This window comes from Panthera pardus, unplaced genomic scaffold (assembly GCF_024362965.1).
Source record: "Panthera pardus isolate Hobbes unplaced genomic scaffold, ASM2436296v1 HiC_scaffold_4, whole genome shotgun sequence".
Taxonomy (NCBI): Eukaryota; Metazoa; Chordata; class Mammalia; order Carnivora; family Felidae; genus Panthera; species Panthera pardus.
Window position 1 is genome coordinate 15847357 of NW_026526969.1, and position 20476 is coordinate 15867832.

The window sequence follows — 20476 nt, forward strand, 5'->3', positions numbered from 1 at the left end:
CTTGGAGCTGCCTTAACAGACAGCTCGTTCTCCATCTATCTTTCCTTCCTTCCTTCCTTCCTTCCATCCATCCATCCACCCCCCCCTTCACCACCCCCCCACCCATCCATCTATCCACCCACCCATCCACCCACCACCCACCCACCCATCCATCTATCCATCTGCCATCCATCCACCCACCGACCCATCTACCCCCCCCATTCACCACCCATCCATCCATCCATCCATCCACCCATCCACCCATCTGTCCATCTATCCATCTGCCATCCATCTATCCATCTGCCATCCATCCACCCACCTACCCATCCACCCACCACCCACCCATCCACCCACCTACCCATCTACCCCCCCCATTCACCACCCACCCACCCATCTACCCACTCACCATCCACCAGCCAACCTCTGTCCTTCCATCCATACCGAAGACCTGCTCTGAGTCAGACCTGGGCGGGCCAATGTGTGTCAGACAGCAGTGAGATGGTCTTCATTCTCAGAAGTCACAGTCAGCTGGGGGATATGGGGTCAGGAAACCATCAACAGCAGGGGGAGGAGGGTGAGAGCTGAGCAGCCCAGGGAAGGAGGGGCACCAGGACAAGGAGTAAGTCAGGTGGGAACTTCCATGGGCTCTGGTCTCTGAGCCGTAAACCCCGCGGGACCTGGGACCCAGCACTCCGCAGGCCCTGAGCATCAGGGGCCAGGCCCGGCTGTGGCTGGGGTCCAAGTCTGCCCATTCCCTGACCACCATCCTGCCCTAGCTCCCTGTCAGCGGTGCTCTGCTCTGGGTCCCAGCACCCGGCACGGATGGAGGTAGGAGGCCATAAAGGGGTCTGTAGACTTGGTTGGGAAAGCCGCCGTCCGACAATCACCAGCCCACTAAGGCTGGCGTTTCCCTCCGTTGTGCACCTGAGCGGTGCCTGGGATGTGTTTCCGCACCCATCCTGGCTGTTGCAGATTGTCTCAAAAGAGGCTCACGCTCGTGGCTCCCTCACCGTCGGGTGCTCCCTAGGCCCCTGCTCGCTGTGATGCAGGCAGGTGTGCGAGTGCCTGGGCCAGTCTGCTGCAGACCGCTTGTCTGAGTGTTTGGATCCCTGTCTCCGTATCGTTGACTGCGCTGGTTTTTCTATTTATTCTGCTTTTCTGGAAGGCGTGCATAAACACAGCTAGAAGCCGAAGACATCCACGGCGCAGCGGGCCTGAGAACCAACCTTGGCCTGAAGTTGACAGAAACCATCGGTACCAATAAGTAATCATAATTAAAACAAAATGAATAGATAATGCCTCTGCCCCCATCACTCCTGGTCAAACCCTGAGGGCCCCTTCGCTGCCCTCGAGCGAGGTGAGTTCACCTGCTTCTGGCGAGAGGTGCCCGCGGGGCCACATGGACACGAGGCTAGGACCAGCAGGCACCCCTTCGTCAGCTGCTCCCCGCTGTTGAGGGAGTGGCGACCACTCTGGCCCGGGGACCTCTCAAGAGCCAGAGGACCCCACCGTCAGGCCAAGATCGGAGGAGGGCAGGGTGTGCCTGTGGCTTCCCCGGGGCTGGCGGCCAGGACCCTCCACCACCTGCTCTCTGAGGGCACTTCCTGAGACCGGGAAGGCCCCGTGCCCCCGAACACACCGGGAGGCCTCGCTTAGCCCCGGGCGCCCCACAGAGCCCTGCACAGGAAGGCAGGGGTGCGGCCTGGCCTCACCTCTTCCCAGCTGCTGACCTTGGCAGAGTTACTTAGTGTCTCTGGTTTCCTTGTCTGGACGAGACAGCCGCAGGTCTGACCTCGGAGCAAGCGGGCGGATGGAGGGCACCCGGCCAGCGTCCTTGGGGAGTGAGGGCTGTAACCTCTTCACGTTTCTGTGTCTCCACGGCCGCGAGGGCTGTGTCCCCGGGCCTGGCTCAGGCCCCGACCCAGGAGTTGCCAAGCCCAGTTCCGGAGCCTGGTGGGGGCCGCGGCAGGACCCGGTGTCAGACGCTGAGATGCAGGCGACAGCTTCAGTAAAGGTTTCCAGAGGTCACTTACAGATGAGAATAGAAAACCGTTTCTCTTTTCATCAGAGTCTTTTAATGCCATTAAGGGCTAAGAGGCAGGAAGGATCGGGTCTTGTTTGAGAGGACGCAGAGGTGGGGAAGGAGGGGGGCCTCTCGGCGTCCGCCCCGCACACGGCCTGTGTTCCAGCCTTGGTGACGGGCTGGGGGGCTCTGGGGGCGTTAGCTTCTTCTGAGGGAAAAGGGGGAGGGCGGCCCTTTTTGGTGCGTGGGGCTGGGCTCTCCGGCCTCGCTGTTCACAGATCGGGCGTCGTCGCCGCTTCTGCACCTGGGGAGTCGCCTGTGTGGTCACCGGGGTGCTGGCCTGGCCTCGGCAGGACGGCCGCTAAGGGGTTCTCCATCTGGACACACGTCACGAAGCACAGGACAAAAACTGGAGTTACAGCCGTTACTTCTGTGTGAATGACAAAGGCACCAAATCAAGACAGACTTTTCCATGGGCTCGTCCGCGTGGAATGGAAGTGCAGGCCGCGTGTGGGGTCGGCGGTGGGTTGCGGCCCTGCCCTGGGGCTTGACCGCTGTCCCAAGCACCTGCCCCGGCTGGGTGGTGACGGGTCCCGGGGTTGGCTTGATTACTCATGGCATTTGGGAAAATGTTTTACCATTACCGTTGAGAATTTTTTTAAAAACGAGGCAGGAATTGTAAAATCGTTTCTTTAACATCTGCTCACTTTGAGATCCCTGATGCTGTGGTTTTGAAGCAATGCAGTTTGGACAACTGACCAGACCCGTCTGCAGACGGTCCCCCCTGGCCGAGAAGTGCAGCCCAGGCCGGGGCACAGATACCGGCTCCCCCGGGGGGTGGGGGGGGGCGGGGAGAGAGGGCCGGAGGGGCTCCTGCAAACACCCTGAAGCCCCTGCCACCCCGCGGCTCCTGTCCTCTTTCTCAGGGAGGAAACAGCTACTACTTCAAGGGTGACTTTTTAACGTTTCCTGGACCCTAGAGACAGCAGAGCACAAGGCTGTTGGGATCTCTGGTTTCGCGCTTGCCCCTGGGGGGTCGTGTCCAACTCCCGCGAGTTCCTCTGAGGTTCACTCGACCTGACCAGTCTGGCGAAGGTTTCCTGTTCAGCGGGGGGAGAGGAGGCAGGCCCCCCCCCCGAGCCCTGCCGTGTGCCCTGACCACACAGGGGCCCCAGCTGCCCGATTCTCCTTCGGAACCCCGTGGGTGGGTGGGTGGGCGTGGTCTCCTGGGCGTGGCCATCGCATTTCGGGAGCGAGGCTGACCTCTGACAGTGCATTCTGGATGCAGTCCCGCGGAGATGAGGGTCCCACGCTCCACCTCCCCACTGCCTGTGTCCTGCCCGTTCGGTCCATCCGACAGCCACATTTAGGAAACTCAACGGCCAGGCCGCCCTTTGGCACAGCCCGCGGGTCAGGCCCCGGTGGCCGGCCAGGCCGCGTAGAGGCCCTGGTTCCTGCCTCGGGGATCTCGGGACGCCCCTCGAGGGAAGTGTGCAGAAAGCAGGCCCACAGGACGTGTCCGGACGGACTCACGTTTCCTGACGCGAGGAACAGCCAGGGTCTGCCGTCAGCTTGTTTTTGTGTCTGACGCAGTGCGTGCGGTCTGATTCCGTTTCTGTGGAGACCCAGACCGAGAACCCCGTGGATCCCGGCACGGACACGGTCTGGAGGTTGGGAGCTGTTGCCCGGACGGCAGGGCCACGAAGGGTCATGATTTCCTCCGAAGGCGGATTTTTCCGTTTCCCCCGGGTGACCGGAGCTCGTTGCTCCGCGTGAGGTGGGGGGGGGGGGGGGGGGGTCCGTGCCCCGCGCTGCCGCAGCCCCCACATGCCGTGCGTTTTCTCTTCCAGCGACATATTCGACGCCATGTTCCCCGTCACGCACATCGCCGGGGAGACTGTCATCCAGCAAGGTATGTTCCCTGCTTCCCTGAGCCAGGGCGCCGGGCCGCCGGCTCCCCGTGAGCACAAGGCCCGCCCGCCCGCGAGAAAAGTCAGGGCTCTCTGCACGCCAAGCCCACGTCTCCGTAACTTTCCACCAGCGAAGCTGGACCCTGAGACGGGCCAGGCGGGGACCACGGGGGCCCCACCACACACGGAGCATGGGGGGCCGCACGAGGGGAGCGTGCCCCTGTGGGTCAACCCTCGTGTCATGCGTGCGAGTTTTATTTAACAGGAAACAGCCGGCGAGACCCAGGGACCTTGGCCTCTGTGAAGCTGGGGCAGGTCCAGCTTCCGGGAGGACGGAAGCCTGGCCCCCGGTGCCCTTTGCGGTGTGCACAGCGTGTTTCTCTCCTTACAGGGGACGAAGGAGATAACTTCTACGTGATCGACCAAGGAGAAGTGGACGTGAGTATCTCTTCCCTGCCTCGTCCGCGGTCCGGTCAGCCCAGGAGCGCGTTTCATCCGAAGGCCGGTGTAATGCACCTGAGCGTGGCATGAGTAAGAGGGTGTGCGCCCACGGACGGTGGTCCCCAGGGTCCCCAGCGCTTCGTAAAGCGGGCAGGAAGCCGAGTGTTTACAGACCCCAAGGCCCTGGACAGCCTTCCTCCTGTTCCCACTCACCTTCCTCTGTCCACCTTGCTGGTCCGGGGCTTAGGGACCCCCCCACCCATTGTGGACCTGTTGGGCGTGGCACAGACACACCCCTGCAGCCACCCCCCCCACTCAAGTGGTGAGGGCATCCGTCCCTCCCTGGGTCCCCAGGCTGCCGTCCACACGGGGTCTGGCGGACAGCATCTCCAGGAAAGCCTTCGAATGGGCTTCTCTCTCACTCATGCCCAAGTCCCTTATGTGACCAGACAATGGGCCCGTGCCCCCCCAGCGGCTCTGTCTTGCTTCCTGGGGTCCCGCTTCCTGGGGCCTGCCCCCCCCCACCAGTGGTGCCCTCTTGCTTCCTGGGGTCCCGCTTCCTGGGGCCTGACCCCCCCACCAGCGGTGCCCTCTTGCTTCCTGGGGTCCCGCTTCTTGGGGCCTGGCCTCCCCAGCGGTGCCCTGTTGCTTCCTGGGGTCTCGCTTCCTGGGGTCCCGCTTCCTCGGGTCCCGCTTCCTGGGGTCCTGCTTCCTGGGGCCTGCGCCCCCCCAGCGGTGCCCTCTTGCTTCCTGGGGTCCTGCTTCTTGGGGCCTGCCCCCCCCAGCGGTGCCCTCTTGGTTCCTGGGGTCCCACTTCCTGGGGTCCTGCTTCCTGGGGCCTCCGCCCCCCCAGCGGTGCCCTCTTGCTTCCTGGGGTCCCGCTTCCTGGGGCCTGCCCCCCCACCAGCGGTGCCCTCTTGCTTCCTGGGGTCCTGCTTCTTGGGGCCTGCCCCCCCCCAACCCTGAGCGGTGCCCTCTCGCTTCCTGGGGCCTGCTGGCACTGTGCAGCCTCTGCCAGGACCCCTGCTGCCCCTCTTGCTCCCGCTTCTCCATTGGCCTCCCTGGGACATCCCTCCTCCGCACGCGCACCTGGCCCCATGGTTCTCTGTGGCCGAGCAGCCTCCTTCCTGTGACTCAGCTCAGCTCGTGGTTACACACCCATGGCCACGTTACACAGCAGGGCTGGGGTGCTCGGTGTCTCCATGCCTCCCCCTGCACCGCGCTCCCTGCCCGCGAGGGGCCCCCGCCTCCCCCGCCCGGCTCCTCCTCCTCGACCCTGTTCTCCGTCAGGAGCCCCCCTCCCCCGCCTGTCCTCACCTTGCTCGCATTTTTGGTCAGATGTTTCCAGAGCCCTGCTGTGTGCTGAGAAGCACTTGGGGGCACGTGGCCCCTGCCCTCAGGGTCTGCACAGCAATGAGCAAGTGCCTTACCTCTGGGTCTTTCCTCTTTTCCATCGGTTCCTGTTTCTGCTGTTCCTCGAAAACTCCTATGCATCCTCAAGACCCCGCCCACCCAAGCCCGGCTGCCCCTTAGTCCAGGCAGAGCCACACCCAGCTCCTCTCTTGTGCTGCAGTGCTGATGACCCAGGACCTTCCCTGCCACACAGGGAGCCCGACCTAGACCCAGATCTTGGCTCCTGCTTCTCCTCCCCTGGGATGTTCCTTCCTCTTCTGTGTTCACTGGAGTTCGTGAATCTTCTAATTCAATCTGGAGAATCTTCTAATTCAATCTGGAGACGTCTTCAAAGGGCTGACTCAAGTCGTACCACCAGGGCTCAGGCAGCAACGAGAGCAAACCCTGGGACTTCTGGGCACACCCGGGGTGCTGCTGGGGTGAGCGGGTGTGGGACGCGGGGGACCTTCTCCCAGAGTTCTTGCATTTCTCTTCGGGAGCCTGGAGGGCCCACAGCAGGGTCTCGTGAGATGTTCCTCCCTGGCCCGTGTGGGAAGGCAGCAGACGGTCAGACACCCCCCAGGCTTGGGCCTGAGAGCCGAGGCCTTGTACTGACCACCGTGTCCGTGTCCTCGAAGGACACAGAGCTCACAGACCAAAGGGAGCAGTCCTCCTGATGTGGCCTTGCAGAGCCCGTTGTGGGGTCAGGAGGAGGCTCTGTGGATGTGGTCCCTCTTTCTACACCCCCCCCCCCCCAACCCCGCTAATCTGCTCTCTCTGGGCCGCTGCGGCCACTGTCCTGGGCAGACCCCATCCCTCCTGGGCAGACCCTAACCCTCCTGCCCGCACCTGCACCACAAAGAACCCCCCCCCCGCCCAGCTCCCCACCCCCAGCTCTGATGCAGAGAGTGCACCTGGCGGGAGGCGCTTGAAGGTGTGAGAGGCGGGTGCCCACCAGGACCTGCCCCCTGACAGAGGGTCCCCTGAACAGCTCGTGGGCCCTGCCACCCCAGATGATGGTGCCCCTGACGCTCAGCGTCTTAGCGTGGACCGTTCCCTCCTCACACCCGCCGTTACATCTGTCCGAGTGCCCTCAGGTCCCACAGGATGGCGTCTCCTTCCACTGCCCCCGGCCCCTTCGTAAGTGGGACGTGACGGGGAAGAGGCAGCTGAGAATCGGCTGGCTTGGCCTGCCCTTCCTGACAGGGACCCTCCACACCCCCAGGGGAGGTCACGGAGCCCGGCCCCAGGGGCCCTTGGGGTGGGGTAGGGGCCGACAGGCAGTCCCCAGCCTCCCCATGACGCGCCAGGGGTCATAGCTGGCTTTTGTTTAGGCCAGGGACCCGCGGAGGCGGTTTGGGGAGGGAAGAAGTGAGGTCACCTTCTTGCAAGCTGGTTCCCCAAATATGTTGTCTGGGCGGGGTCCGGCCCCGGCCTCAGAAGTTCAGGTACAAAGGTGTCTTTAAGGTGCCCGCCGTACCCAGGCTCCTGGAGCAGGATGTCTGGGCACCGTGGGTGGATGCCCGCGTCCGACAGAGTCTCTGGTTTGGGCCAGGCAGTGCCTTGTAGGGGTCCCTCTGTCAGGCCCTTCGGGTCCCCAGCTGGGCGGGCGCCGTCCTGTGATGTGGGACCCACCGGGCAGCACAGCAGTGTGGTTGAAAGCCACATGTGAGGGAATCAAAACGGCTCAGTCAGGAATCTGGGATGTCAGCTGGCCGGGGTGCGGTATGGGGCACGGGGTATCGTGATTACTGCCACCACGCTCCCGGTGTGGAATCACACCAGATTCTCTGTGGCCCTGGCCCCACGCTGAACGTGCCCATTTCTGTGAGCCGCCCTCCAGGGCACAGGGGAGCGGCCTGGCTGACCCGGCCCGGGGTCGCCGAGCCTGGCTGTGGGGCCTCACGAGGGGAGGGGGGCCCACTAAGTCTGGAAGCCCCGAGGACGACCCCCGCCCCCTCCGGGCCCTCTTCCTGGCTGGGCTCGGCACCCTGAACACCTTCCCCTTCTGCGGCGTGGATGCTGCCCTCGGCCCAGCGGCGCCCTGGGGGGATGGCCAGGTGGCCGGTGCCCAAAACACCAGGTTCGGCTTCAATTATGGTTTTCGAGAGACACCACAGCATGTGTTGCCAAGAGCTGTAATCCATTTTTCTAAGTTTAAAAATATCTCCCAATTTGTTTTATTCGTGGAACATAGCATTTCTATTTAAAAGGATACTCCACTGCCGATTTTAGGGCTCAGGAACGTAGTTCTGTCTGAGGCCTGGCTCCTCCCTAATCCTGGGAGGCTTTCGTTATTTTCGGACCCTCTTTGTGCTGGGACCGCCCCCACCCCCACCCCCAGGCTCCTGCCCCGCCCAGTTCCCTCCGGTTCCCAGCGTCCAGGGGAGGCCTCTGAGCTGTGTCCCCCACCCCAGACAGGGCACCCCGGGGCATGGTCACTTGTTATTCAGCATTTGCCTGGTGCTCTGTTTTTTTAAAGTTGGTAAAATACACACAACATGAAATTTTCCATCTTAACCAGTTTCAAGCCTACAGCTCAGGGGCACCGAGCACATTCACGCTGCCGTGCGGCCGCCCCACCGTCCGGCTCCAGAACGTCCCATCTCCCCACACTGAGACTCTGTCCCGTTACGCACGGACCGACCCCCACCCGCTCCTCCAGCCCCGGCCCCACCGTCTCCTCTGTGTCCGTGAGACTGACGACCCCGGGACCTCGAGGGAGTGGGTCCCGGTGCGTGTCCTCCCGTGTCCGTGAGTCTGACGCCCCCGGGACCTCGAGGGAGTGGGTCCCCGGTGCGTGTCCTTCTGTGTCTGGCTTGCGTCACTCAGCGTCACGTCCTTCAGGTTTATCCGCGTTGTGGCAGGGTCATAGTTTCCTTCCTTCGTGAAGCTCAGTGATAGATAGTGGGTTGTGTGGATGGATCACGCCGTGTCTGGTCACGTCAGTGGACACGGGGTGGCTCCCACACCTCTTGGTTGTCGTGGATCATGCCGCTATGAACGAGGTGTGAGTGTCTCTTCTAGTCCCTGTTCTCAGGTTGTCCCTGTTAATCAGTCACTTACTACGTGCTGTGGCCACGGCCTAGAGCTGGCGGTGATGTTTCTCTGCTGCATTTGCGGCCTTCCGACCCATTTCGTCCGCAGAGCACATCTGGGGCCCGCTGTGGTCGGGGGCTGCTTCGGACTCCGCGGGTAATGACTGTCCTCTGGGACTGGGGGACGGTGAGCCGACCCGCCCCAGTGTGGTGGTGGCCTTTGTACACATGCCCTGCTCCACGTTTAGGAGGGGCGCTCCGGGGTCCTGGCGAAATCCTGCTCTGTGGGTGCCTAGTGTGGTCTGTGTGGGGAGGGGGCAGGAGGAGGCCCGCGTGCCATGACAGATTTGGGGCTCCTCTGGAGGGGGCCGGCCGGCTCTCCACCCGGGTGGAAACTGAACCCGCGTGGCCCGGGTGCTGCGGACGGGAGCGTCAACGCCCGTGCTCGGGGCGCGCTGTGAACGGCAGCCAGCCAGGCCGCCCCGTGGGCATCCGGCTTCGGGCTAGAGACGGCCCAGGCCTGGTAGGGAGAGCCGCGGGGTGTCCCCTGCCCCCAGGGCTCCTGTGGGCAACCGGCTGAGCGACCTGGATGCGGGGGCCGACTCCGGGCGCTCCCGTGAGGGCCTGGGAGGCGGGAGGAGACGGGCCATTAGCTTGTCCTTGCCGTCTGTGAAGGAAAACAACAGCGGGGCACGCGGGCCGCGCCAGGCCGGCCCCAGGCGGCGTGAGAAAGCGGGCGGGGCTGCGGGCACTCCTCCCGCCGGACGCGCTCTGTCTCCACCTCCCAGATGGTTTCTGCTTTCTGGGCGGTAGAGCGTTGCACCGAGATGCCCGGGTCGGGAGGGCGGGTGGCAGGGCGAGGCGGGGGGCACCGCCAGGCGGGCGATGCTCACTCCCCTCCACGCACGGGCCCCCCTGCCCCGGGCTCTCGTGAGCAGGACCCTGTGCCCCCCCTGCGCGCCCCGTCCGATCGCCGTCTGTACCTCTGCGTGGAGCGGAAGCAGGCTGTCCAGCTTGGGCCACGTCACAGCCACCTGTTGAGTGGCCTCCCCACCCCTCCCCCTCTCCCCTCGGGCAGCCCCACACTGTTCTCCACTCCCCAGCAGAGGGAGTGTCCACAGTGTAAACCAGATGAGGTGCCGGAACCTTCTGTGGCTGCCTTTTGCTTCTAGAACAACATTGCAGCCCTTCCCTCCCTGACCCCCTGCTCTTGCCCCCATGGCGTCTGTCCCTGCTTGGTCATGCTGCATCTAGTATCCATTCCATTGTGGCCCCAGGGACTTTGCACGTCCTGTCCTTGGCTTCAGTCGCCCTTCTCCCACGTCTTTGCTCGTTGAGCCGGACGCTCAGCCTGGCTCAAGTTCCCCTTCACAGAGAGCTCTCTGCAGACAGTCACTGCTGTGGCCGTTCTGAACGCTCTCTTCACGCCCGGAGCGTGTGTCATGACGAATGTGTGTTTGTGTGATTATTTGCCTACAGCCTTTCTCCCGGCCGGTGGGTGAGTCCCGTGGACAGGAACCCGCTGCCTTCCCCTGCTGACCGCCAGCAGTTAGAACGCGCAGGGCACAGAGGGGCGCTCAGTCCGCACCGGGGTGGTGGACACACGGATGGGTGGGGGTTCTGCTCACGCAGAACGGCCGGGTGGGGGCTCCGGGTTCAGCTGGAGAAGGCACTGTCAGTGGTGGGGCCGTGCGTGCAGCCCAGTGGGGCCTCCCACCATTTTTCTTCTAAAAGAAGAAGAAACAAAAAGTGAAGCAAAGCAAGAAGTAGCCCGTTTGCGTGCCAGCTGGGGTGGGGCCCGGCGCTGTGCGGTCGCCGTGACAGAGGCCAGTGTCCCGAGAAGGATGGCCTCTTTGTGCTCTGTGGCCGGCCTGCAGTGTGGTCCTGGGCCCTCTGTGGCTCTGCACAATGGTTTTCTCTGACGTCTCGCAGGGAGCTCTCCCAGGCTTGGGCTCTGGGCAGGGAAGGGGGTCCCCTTAGTCCTGCCCTGCCTTTGGGGATGTGCCTCAGGAAACCGGGGTCCAGGGACGCCTGGATGGCTCTGCTGAGCCCCATTCTCTGTCCCCCGGGTCCCTGTGCTGTTTTGTCTGTTGGGCGGCTGGCCCTGCCGTCAGCCGATGGAGGCATGTGGCTTCTGTGCCCCCTAAGGCACAAGAGACAGGCCCACCCACCTCCCCAGACTGTCAGCAAAGTCTCCCGACCCTCCGACCCACGACCCGAGCCCGACATTCCCCCTGGAGGAGTCACAGGAACCATCTGTGTCCTGCAGGATGGGTGCCCGCTCCACGGCTGTGCCGAGCAGCCAGCTGGGCCCCGCAGCGCACGGCGAGGGCAGAGGCACGTGCCCCTGATTGCTTCCCGAGGGGCCATGGTTGCTGGAGGGGACCTGGGGACGTCTGGGGCGTCCTGGAGCTATGCAACTGGGGTCCATGCACGTGGCTGCTGGGGGAGTCACGCCTCCGTGGCCAGGACTTCACCGCAAGGAAGCCCAGTGCGGGGAGGGCTGGCCCGGCTGTGCCTGGGTCACCGGGAACACCGATAAGTGGTCACTGCCCCCTCTCCACGGGCCCCGGGTCCCCTTTGAGAAAACCAGGGGTGCGTGTTCTGGGGGATGTCCCTGCACGTCCGTGGCAGAGCAAGGCGGCCTGTTCCCTGCCTCGTGGGAAGGACGGGACACTGTTCTCGTTCCTCGAGGGCCTCGTCGTGTGGACCCTGGCGTCTCTTCCCCCAGGGGCCCCGCTGCCCAGACTTCCCTGCGGGAAGCGAGTGCCGAGCCCCTGCTCCTGGGCCGCACTGTGCCTCAGCCCTGCCCACCCCTCTTGGTCGGCCGGGTCTCCCCTGACCCTCGCCCGCACGGAAACGCGGAGTTCTCACCTGCATGGCGTCTCCTTGCAGACACGCGCTTCTGTGTGTCAGTCGTAGGGCAGATAATGAGTCGTTGATTCTGGCAAGAATCACGCCCGTGATTCACCGCAATCCATTCTTTCCCGACGCGCACACCATTTTGCCAATGGGAGCTGTTCTTAAAGCTCATTGACACGCTGGGGGATAATGCACGTGTTGTGTCAGTTTATAGGAACCAGACCGGCACCACATAATGGACAATCTCGCCATTCTTGTGCGGTCCGGAACGTGCAGGGTCGGTCATAGTGGGAGCACTGTGCCGAGTACGCACGCGGGCTGAAAGGGCCCTTCTCAGCACAGCCTCGTCTCGTCGGTGCCCCAGCAGCGTCTCCACTGACCGCAGGCCCAGGGAGCCTGGCGCTGTCCCGGGCAGGGCAGGCCCTGCCAACATGGCTCCTTCCGGGCCAGGCCGGGCCCGCGCGCTGGTTGGAGGTGGGGGCGCCGGGCAGAGACCCGGAGAGCGTCCGCAGGGGCGCCCTGAGTGTGCGGCTGGGGAGACAGGCCCCAAGGCCCACCTCAGGCGGATGAGGAATCGAATCGAAGGCCGGCCAGGGACGCAGGCAGGGCTTTGCTCGGACCAGGAGCCCTGGGCGGCACTTCCCCCTTCGTCTCCGGCCCGTCTCGCCGACAACTGGGGCCAGACTCAGAAGGTGCCATCGCCCCCGCCCAGCCAGGGCTCTGTGCGGGGCTGGGAGTGAGACGGGCAGCAAAGCTGGCAGAGGTCCAGGCCGTGCCCGGGCAGGCGAGGTCCTTGCCGGGTCCCCTCTGGTGGGCGTGGAGGAGGGCTCCCGGTGTGGGACGTGCCGGCGTGACCCCACGTGTCCCCTGGGACACCTCTGACATTTCTCTCTCTGTCCCCTGAAGGTATACGTGAATGGAGAGTGGGTGACGAGCATCAGCGAAGGGGGCAGCTTTGGGGAGCTGGCGCTCATCTACGGCACCCCCAGGGCAGCGACCGTGAAAGCCAAGACGGACCTCAAGCTCTGGGGCATTGACCGGGACAGCTACCGGCGCATCCTCATGGTGAGCGGCACCTGGCACACCCACAGCCAAGCCTCTGTCGGGAGCCCTAGCTTTATCCAAGGGAGGGTGATAGATAAGGGCCAGTGGGGTGGGTGGAAAGTGTGGGAGAGATTCTGGAAACTTCTTAAACGGCAAGCAGGTAGCTGGGGGGGCTCCTTTGCCTTCCTTCCCTGTCTCTTTTTAGCTGTTTGGAATGGGGTCGTGATGGCTGGAGCTCTCGCTGCGACCCTGGATCACGAGGTGACTGAGACTAGAAACCCACTCACCAAGGGGGTAGAGCAAAGAGATCCAGGGGCCTGGCTCTGTGGTGGCCCCGGCACAGCGGGACCAGACTGATTGGCCCCAGACATCCTCACGCAGGCATCAACCCTCAGGCGTTTTTGCCTCTCTCTCTCATGGGTAGCCACATCCACTCTTGGCTGGTGCAGGGTGGGCACAGGTCCCCTGTTGTACCATCAGGGGCATGGCAGATGCACAGGGGGCTCCCAGAGGTGATCTGGGAGCTGGGGAGGCCCTGCCTGTGCCCACTCAGTGCCCGTCCTGCACACATGTTCGTGGTGCTGAGACCCACCTGGGAATACCACGGGTGCCGCACCCGGCCTTGGGAAGCTTCCCTCGTGCTAGTGGGGGAGTCAGGGGACAAACACACACCTCAGGTGATGACAGTTCTTTGGAGAAAGATAAAGCTGAGAACGGGGTGGAGGCGACTGGGAGGCGCGGAGGGGCTGCTGTTTTCTAGAAAGGCCCCAAGCCCCCCTCCCGTGATGAGGTGGCATTTGAGCAGAGGTATCTGAGCAGGAACCAGCGTGTCCAGGAGAGGAGTGTCCGGGCTTGCGTGGACAGAGGGAGCAGCGGGGTTACCACCGTGGATGGGGACGTAGGGGTCCCGTGGGGGATGCAGTCCGTGGGCTCACCACCCCCACAGAGCCCTCAGCTCCCACCCGAGTGTGCAGGGGGCCCCCAGAGAGGCTTCCACAATGGACGGGGGGCCGTCCTGGGGGGTATGGAAACATCCTGACCCTGGGAGGGTGAGGGAGACCAGCCCCCAGCCTGGAGACCTGTGGTGTCCCCCACGTGCCCTGCAGGGCTAGGCTGTGTCCCTGGGGACGGTGCAGCTTCCGGTGATGGCGTGGGGTGGGGGCTGTGACCTGGGGACGCTCTGGGGGAGGCCTGGGTTCGGTCCACAGGCAGTTTAGAGAAGCCCCAGGCCTCAGTCAGATGGGAGCCTGGGGTTAGGGCCCGGCCCAGACTGCCCCTCATCCTGGGAACACCCGCGCCCCCGACCCGTCCTGGTCCCGCTGTAACACCGGGTCTGCATGACGCGGGGAGGGTTCAGTGCCATCTGGGGGGTCGTGGTCTGATCGGGCTCCGTGCGTGTGAGGAAGCGCCCTCCGTGCACTCAGCAAGCATCGACGGAGCGCCCACCGCGTACGGGAGATGTGGAGCCCCGGATACGCTGGGAGAAGGCTGCATGTCCCTGCGTCCTGGAGCCCAGCCCGTGCTCTCTGCTCGTGTCCTCCACCTGCCGGCGCCTGTTTTCCTGGGAGAGGCCGGCTGCCCGGTGGGGGAGGGGGGGTGCCCTGACCCCCCCCCACCCCCACCCCGCCCCCTCCCGGCCGGGGCAGGTTTGGGAGCGGACCCAGAAGCCTCTGCCCCTCCGCACACACCTGGCCCGTGTTGCATAAGCCACTGTCTCTCGCCATCGTCAGTGCTGAGTCCTTCTGGGCTGTGGGATTTTTGTGGCTGGAACCTTGTATTCAGGGAAGTTCCCAAACCACCCAGGCAGCTGGCGCTTCCTCTGTCTTCATTCTGAAGCCCCGTGTGCTAAGAATAGCCACAGCTGTGCTGCGAGTCCGCAGAGCCTCCCAGTCTGGGGAAGGAACACGGCAAGTGCCGGCCGCCTCGGAAGGGAGTGTCCTGCCGGACGCGTCTGTCTTAGCGTCCGTCCTGGGTCTGGACAGATTTGGAGGCACCCATCATGCAGCGTGGCCCCGCCATCATGCATCCGCTTAGCGCTGAGCTGGGACACGCCATGGGGAGCGGGCGGGGGGGGGGGCGGAGGGTGCCAGTGGTGTCCCCAGGGGTTCGGGACGTCTGATCTGGAAAGTTCCCGTGAGCGTCCCTTCCCTTCCCTCTGCTGCTCCGTGCGGTGCGGAGGCACGGACAGAGCTCGGCGAGGCCAGCCCGCCCGGCCACCACCACTGAGCAGGGCCAGGCTCTGTCCCCGCATCTGCAGCGAGGGGGCGTCCTGGTCTGCCGGCTGCTCCCCCTGCGTGGAGGACGCAGAGAATCTCCTTGGGCCCCCATGCTCCCGGGAAGCAGAGTCCCACGCCAGCCTCTCCTGCACCGAGGGGCGCTGCAGACTCTCAGAGCTGCCTCCCACTCAGCTGTGAACAGGCCCCCGGGCTCCCACCCACCCTCACCCAAAGTCTCCCTCACAGCGGGAAGCCACCCCAAGGCGGGGGGCGCCTCGGTCGGCCGCTGCAGCCAGTCTCCTCCCGCGAGCTGTCCTGCAGCAGGAGACGGCTGGACCGAGCTACGCTGGCCTTTAGTGTCCGAGGTCCCTGGGCAGAGTCGGGCCTGTCTTCCACTGGGTGGCATCCTTGCTGGGAGGGCTGTGGGAACCATCGGTGGTTTTTCAGAAGAAATGTGTTTTCCGCAGCGAGGCCGGCTGAGGACGTCAGGTGGCCCGGGCTGAGCATCCACACCGGCCACAATGGCGGCCACGGTGTTGGAAACGCCCTGGGCTCTGCCACGGGCCGCCTGGCTCTGCGTCCTCACCTTGGCCGCAGCCCTGCAGAAGCCCCTTCAGTGCTGTGTCGTCTGGCAGGGAGGTGGACGGCTGGCTGGGTCCCCTGGCCCTGTTGGGGCCTCGCCGGATGGAGGGCCCCGGGGATGACCGTGGGCCTCTGTGTGGATTCTGAACTCGGGACTTGTAGCCTCTGTGGTGCTGGGGAGGCCTGGGCTCCCGTAACCTTCACGGGACCCTCTGGGGCGGGACTTGTGCAGCCGAGGAAACAGGCCAGAAGTGGGAATGTTTGCCCGCATGCCTAGTCGGGGGGCGGCGATCAGACCCAGGGCTGTCTGGACGCCCCTCCTGTGTCACGTGTGCGTGCAGCTCCCAAGTCCTGGACACCCTGAGCTGGGGAAAGGCGCACAGCGCAGCCTCCGTTGGCCTGCCTGGGGCCTGCCCTGCCCCCCGCCCCCAACGCCTCCCACGCTCAGCACCGCCCTTCCCATCCTGGCTCGCCCAAGTCTCCCACCTTCTCCTATGCATCCCGTGTCTGTGTGGCCACGAGACAAGGGGTGTCCGCCCCAGTGGACCCCCTGTGCTGGCCTCTTGGAGCGGCCTCCCAGCGCTGCCCTCGCCTGCCATCGGTCCCTGTGCCCTGTGTCAGGCACCGTGAGGTTCTCACTGCAGAATGGTAAGGCCGGGCCTCCAGTGGCCCCGTGGGCGGCTGCACCGACCAGGCAGGGGCAGAGCTCTGTACTTACCCACGGCTCCTGAGCGCACTCCGTGCGCTGGGGACAGGCCCTCCTGGTGTCAGCCTGGGCTGCCTCTGTCTTCAGATGTCAGGCCCTGCGGGGGGAGGGCCACCGGTCCCCCAGTTTCCAGCCCTTTCTGTGAGCATTGAGCACCCCCCACCCCTACCTGAAGAGGGCCTGTCCGAAAACGACCTTATGCTCTAGAACATTCTCAGCATTTCTTTGGGTTGAGCCTCAGGAGGCTGTGGGTGTAGTGGTGACCCCCTGAATTTGGAGGCTGAGGGCTGGATGGTCCCGGCTCTGCTCAGCCACCGGGCGGCCTGGCGCTTCAGGGGAGGGGTGATGCCCAGCATACCGCGGTCCAGGACTGCACGCAGTGGGTGCCTTCCAGGGAGGGGTGATGCCCAGTGTACCACGGTCCAGGACTGCACGCAGTGGGTGCCTTCCAGGGAGGGGTGATGCCCAGAGTACCGTGGTCCAGGACCACACACAGTGGGTGCCTTCCAGGGAGTAGTGATGCCCAGAGTACCGTGGTCCAGGACCGCACACAGTGGGTGCCTTCCAGGGAGGGGTGATGCCCAGAGTACCGTGGTCCAGGACCGCACACAATGGGTGCCTTCCAGGGAGGGGTGATGCCCAGCGTACCACGGTCCAGGACTGCACACAGTGGGTGCCTTCCAGGGAGGGGTGATGCCCAGCGTACCACGGTCCAGGACCGCACACAGTGGGTGCCTTCCAGGGAGGGGTGATGCCCAGAGTACCGCGGTCCAGGACCGCACACAGTGGGTGCCTTCCAGGGAGGAGTGATGCCCAGAGTACCACGGTCCAGGACCGCACACAGTGGGTGCCTTCCAGGGAGGGGTGATGCCCAGAGTACCGCGGTCCAGGACCGCACGCAGTGGGTGCCCTCTGCAGGGGGAGGATGCCCAGCATGTCTCCATCTCTGTGGCATGAACACCAATTGTACATCGACATCCTGCTTTGACCCTGACCATACCTCTTAGTGGCCACCAGCAGGTTACGACCGCTCCCTGACCTGCACACCTCCCTGTAGAGTGGAGACTGGTGGCGACCCCAGGGTCACGGAGAGAGCTGATCCTTCGAGGCGCTGGTCTTGGCAGCACTGGGGACGTCTGAGCTGAGCTCACCTCTTCCCAGATCAGGCGTCTGGGCAGCTGCGAGGGCCTGTTTGCAGAGGTTCCAGCCCCATCTCTGATGGTGGGGCGCGGGGGGGGTCATTCTGAGGCTGATGGCTCTCCCTCTGCGTCTCCGTGGGAAGCAGATGAGGAGCCTTCTGGGCTGAGGCAAGGATGTGGGCAGTTTGGAGGAAGGTAGGGAGAAGCCCAGGTCGAAGACGCGGAGAACGTGGTGCTGACCGACCGCTCTCCTGTTGGGGAAACTGAGGCCCCGAGGTGGTGAGACTGGTCTGAGAGCATGGGAGGTTATGGGTGATGTGGATGTGGAATGGGACTGTCCCGAACCTCCCCATCAGCCCTCCACCACCGTACTTGGTAAAGGTCATCACTGCTCCCCCCGCCATCGTCACCACCATCATCATCACCATCACCTCTGCCACGGTCACCACCATCGTCACCAAGCTTTGGGATGCGTAGGACCCAGCCTGGGTTTCATTCCTGCTCCTGTGATCCCAGTCTAGGCATTTGCTTGCCCCTCGAGCCTGCTTCCTCATCTGGGGATGAGGGTAACCGTGCCCTTGTCTCACGGGCCTCTCGCGAGGTTGAGGTGGGCCTGAGCGTTTTGGGTTTCTGCTGCTGCCCTGGCCCGAGCACATTGTCATCGTTGCTGTCCTCCTCCCTCCTCTCTCCATACCAGGTGTCGGGTCTGTGGTCGACCCATCCTTTCCACGTCCCAGGTGATGGATGAGGCCGTTTGAATTTAACCAGACCAGGCTTGCTGCTCTGCCGGTGGAGAGCATGTCCCCGTTTTCTGAATGTGCAGTGCTTAACAGGACTTGGTGGTGGCGTAGCCATGTCCAGTTGTGGAGTGTGTACGCTGTGCAAAGGCCCTGGGCAGCAGGCCAAGGGGATAAAGTCCAGACTGCTCTCTACCTGCTGGGCTGGTGCTGGCTGCTGGAAGGCTGGGCCTCCTCCTCCTTCACTTAGGCCACCAGCTCGCTGGGATGCGTACTTGAGGAAGTGGGTGCCCTTTTCCAATTCGTGTTCCGGTTCTTCTTTTTGGAGTGGATTTTCATTTTTAATTCATGTGGAGGTTGACAGGGCCCTGTCTGCTGGTTTTATCTTATTCAGCCAGCTCTTGGTTGGGAAAGAAGCAACTCATTGGCCCTTCTCACCAGGCCCCAGGTTCAGGCACAACCAGCCCGGGGACTTGACCCATATCGGCTACTCCCTCCTTAGCGTATCACACACTCAGTTCTGCCGCCAGCCCCAGAGCCTCTCCAGGTGTGTGTGTGTGTGTGTGTGTGTGTGTGTGTGTGTGTGTGTGTGTGTGTTGGGGGGAAGGGTGGGGGTGCGGTGAGCCCGGCTCAGACAGTACCCCTTGCAATCCCGCCTTGGGGACATCTGCCTTGAGCACGTGGAAACCCCAGTGCAGGATTCTGGTTGGCTGGGTGCTCGTCGTGTGGACCAGTCACTGGCCCGGGCTGGATGAGGTCACTGTCGGCGGCCAGGGGAGGCGCAGCTGCCTGGAGGAGGTGCTGGCTGGGGTCTTTGAGGGGCTTGCGGGACATGGAATGGTCAAAGGGTTTCCTTTTAAGAGTTCAGAGTCACTTGGGGAAATTTGGAAATGTCAACATGATTCAGGCACAAAGACCCACCTTCTTTTCTGTCTTCTTTCTCTGGAACAGGGCAGCACCCTGAGAAAACGCAAGATGTACGAGGAGTTTCTCAGCAAGGTCTCCATCCTGGGTCAGTGGCCCCCACCCCATGCGCGAGCCTGTGCTGGTAGCTTCCCCCGGTCTCATCTGAGTCCTGCCTGCTGGGTCCAGCCATTTCCATGTTCCCCGTGTGCCTGGAAGGTTCAGCCCTCCGGGTGACGTGTGGGTTTGGGACACGCATACGTGTGAACCCACACAGGCATGGCTCACACGTATGCACCCACGCGGGCATGCTTGCCACTCGCTCACACGCGTATGCACCCGCGAGGTACAGTTGCACACGTGCATACGCATATACTCACAGAGGCACGTTCACACACGTGTGCACACACAGCCACACTCACGTGCACACGCGTGTGTCTATCCACGTGCACCAAGAGCTCTGTGTCTGATCCGCTGGGCGCGGTCATCCTCTCCTGGGCCGTCTGTGCCCTCGTCCCGCGTGCTCTGCCTGTCCGTCCCTCTGCTTTCGGTGTCCCCGCCAGCCCTTCCTCTGTATCTGTCAGTTTCGACACCCACCTCGTGTTCTTCTAGTAAACGTGGTCCCCGGTGTCGAGCATTCCCGGGCCTGATTTGTTTTCTCTTCCCAAGCGGGTTTCTCCTGGTGCACCCACTGCCCTTTCTTGCCCTGTGGTCTGATAAACACGTTGGCTGCATTTCAGTCGATTTCCAGCACTGTCAACAGAACTCTCACCAGCAAGAGTCTTCAGTGTTTTGGAGTAGCTGTGACATACACAGGGGCCACCGTTTGTAGCCGGCCAATCCCGTCAGGGAGAACCTTCAGCCGTGGTGATGGTCCTTTCTGCGTTGAGCACCTGACCTGTGCCCGAGGAACCGAATTTTAATTTTGTCCCATTTTAATCAAGTGAAACGCAAGTACGCAGGGCAGCACTCGCCCACGGGCGGGGCCCCGCTTGGGAGGGCGAGGGACAGCGGAGTGCTGAGCCTCCGGGAACCTTTGGAAACCACCGTCCAGCAGCGGTCCCCATGGCCTTCTGGGTGAGGATGGGGAGCGAAGGGTGTTCTCCTTTTCCAAGAGCGTGCTGGCGCAAGGAAGGAAAAGAAGCAAACAAAACCCACTGGGTGTGAGTCCGGCACTGGGGCTGAGGCTCGCGGATGAGGTTACAGGATTGGGGCGCTCCCCTCCTTGCGCGGCGTGAGCCTGTAGGGACGCCGGGCTGAGCCGGCACCGGAGCAGCCCTGGCTCCCAGCTGGGCTCCCCTCTGCCCGGGGCCCACTGTCCAGGCTGCAGAGACAAGGGTGGGGGGTGCCCGCCGCCTGCCCTTCCAGCGGAGGACTGGGGGGCAGGTCAGGAGGAAGCCCCACCCGCACCCCCTGCACCAAGCGTGGACGCGTGGGGGGAAAGGCCACCGCGGCCGAACAGACTGGGACTGGGATAGGTGCCGGAAGTACCAAGGAAAGCTGA

General features: G+C 63.6%; 1 protein-coding gene across 2 annotated transcripts in view; it reads left to right on the forward strand.

Annotated features, from left to right (window-relative positions):
• Positions 1-20476, forward strand: part of PRKAR1B (protein kinase cAMP-dependent type I regulatory subunit beta) — a 103853-nt gene that overhangs the window by 66126 nt on the left and 17251 nt on the right. For both annotated transcript variants that reach the window (XM_053893839.1, XM_053893838.1), the window contains exons 5-8: positions 3853-3914; positions 4304-4350; positions 12552-12710; positions 19021-19081. In XM_053893839.1, the coding sequence (XP_053749814.1) occupies positions 3853-3914; positions 4304-4350; positions 12552-12710; positions 19021-19081 (329 nt within the window). The remainder of the gene's footprint in view (positions 1-3852; positions 3915-4303; positions 4351-12551; positions 12711-19020; positions 19082-20476) is intronic.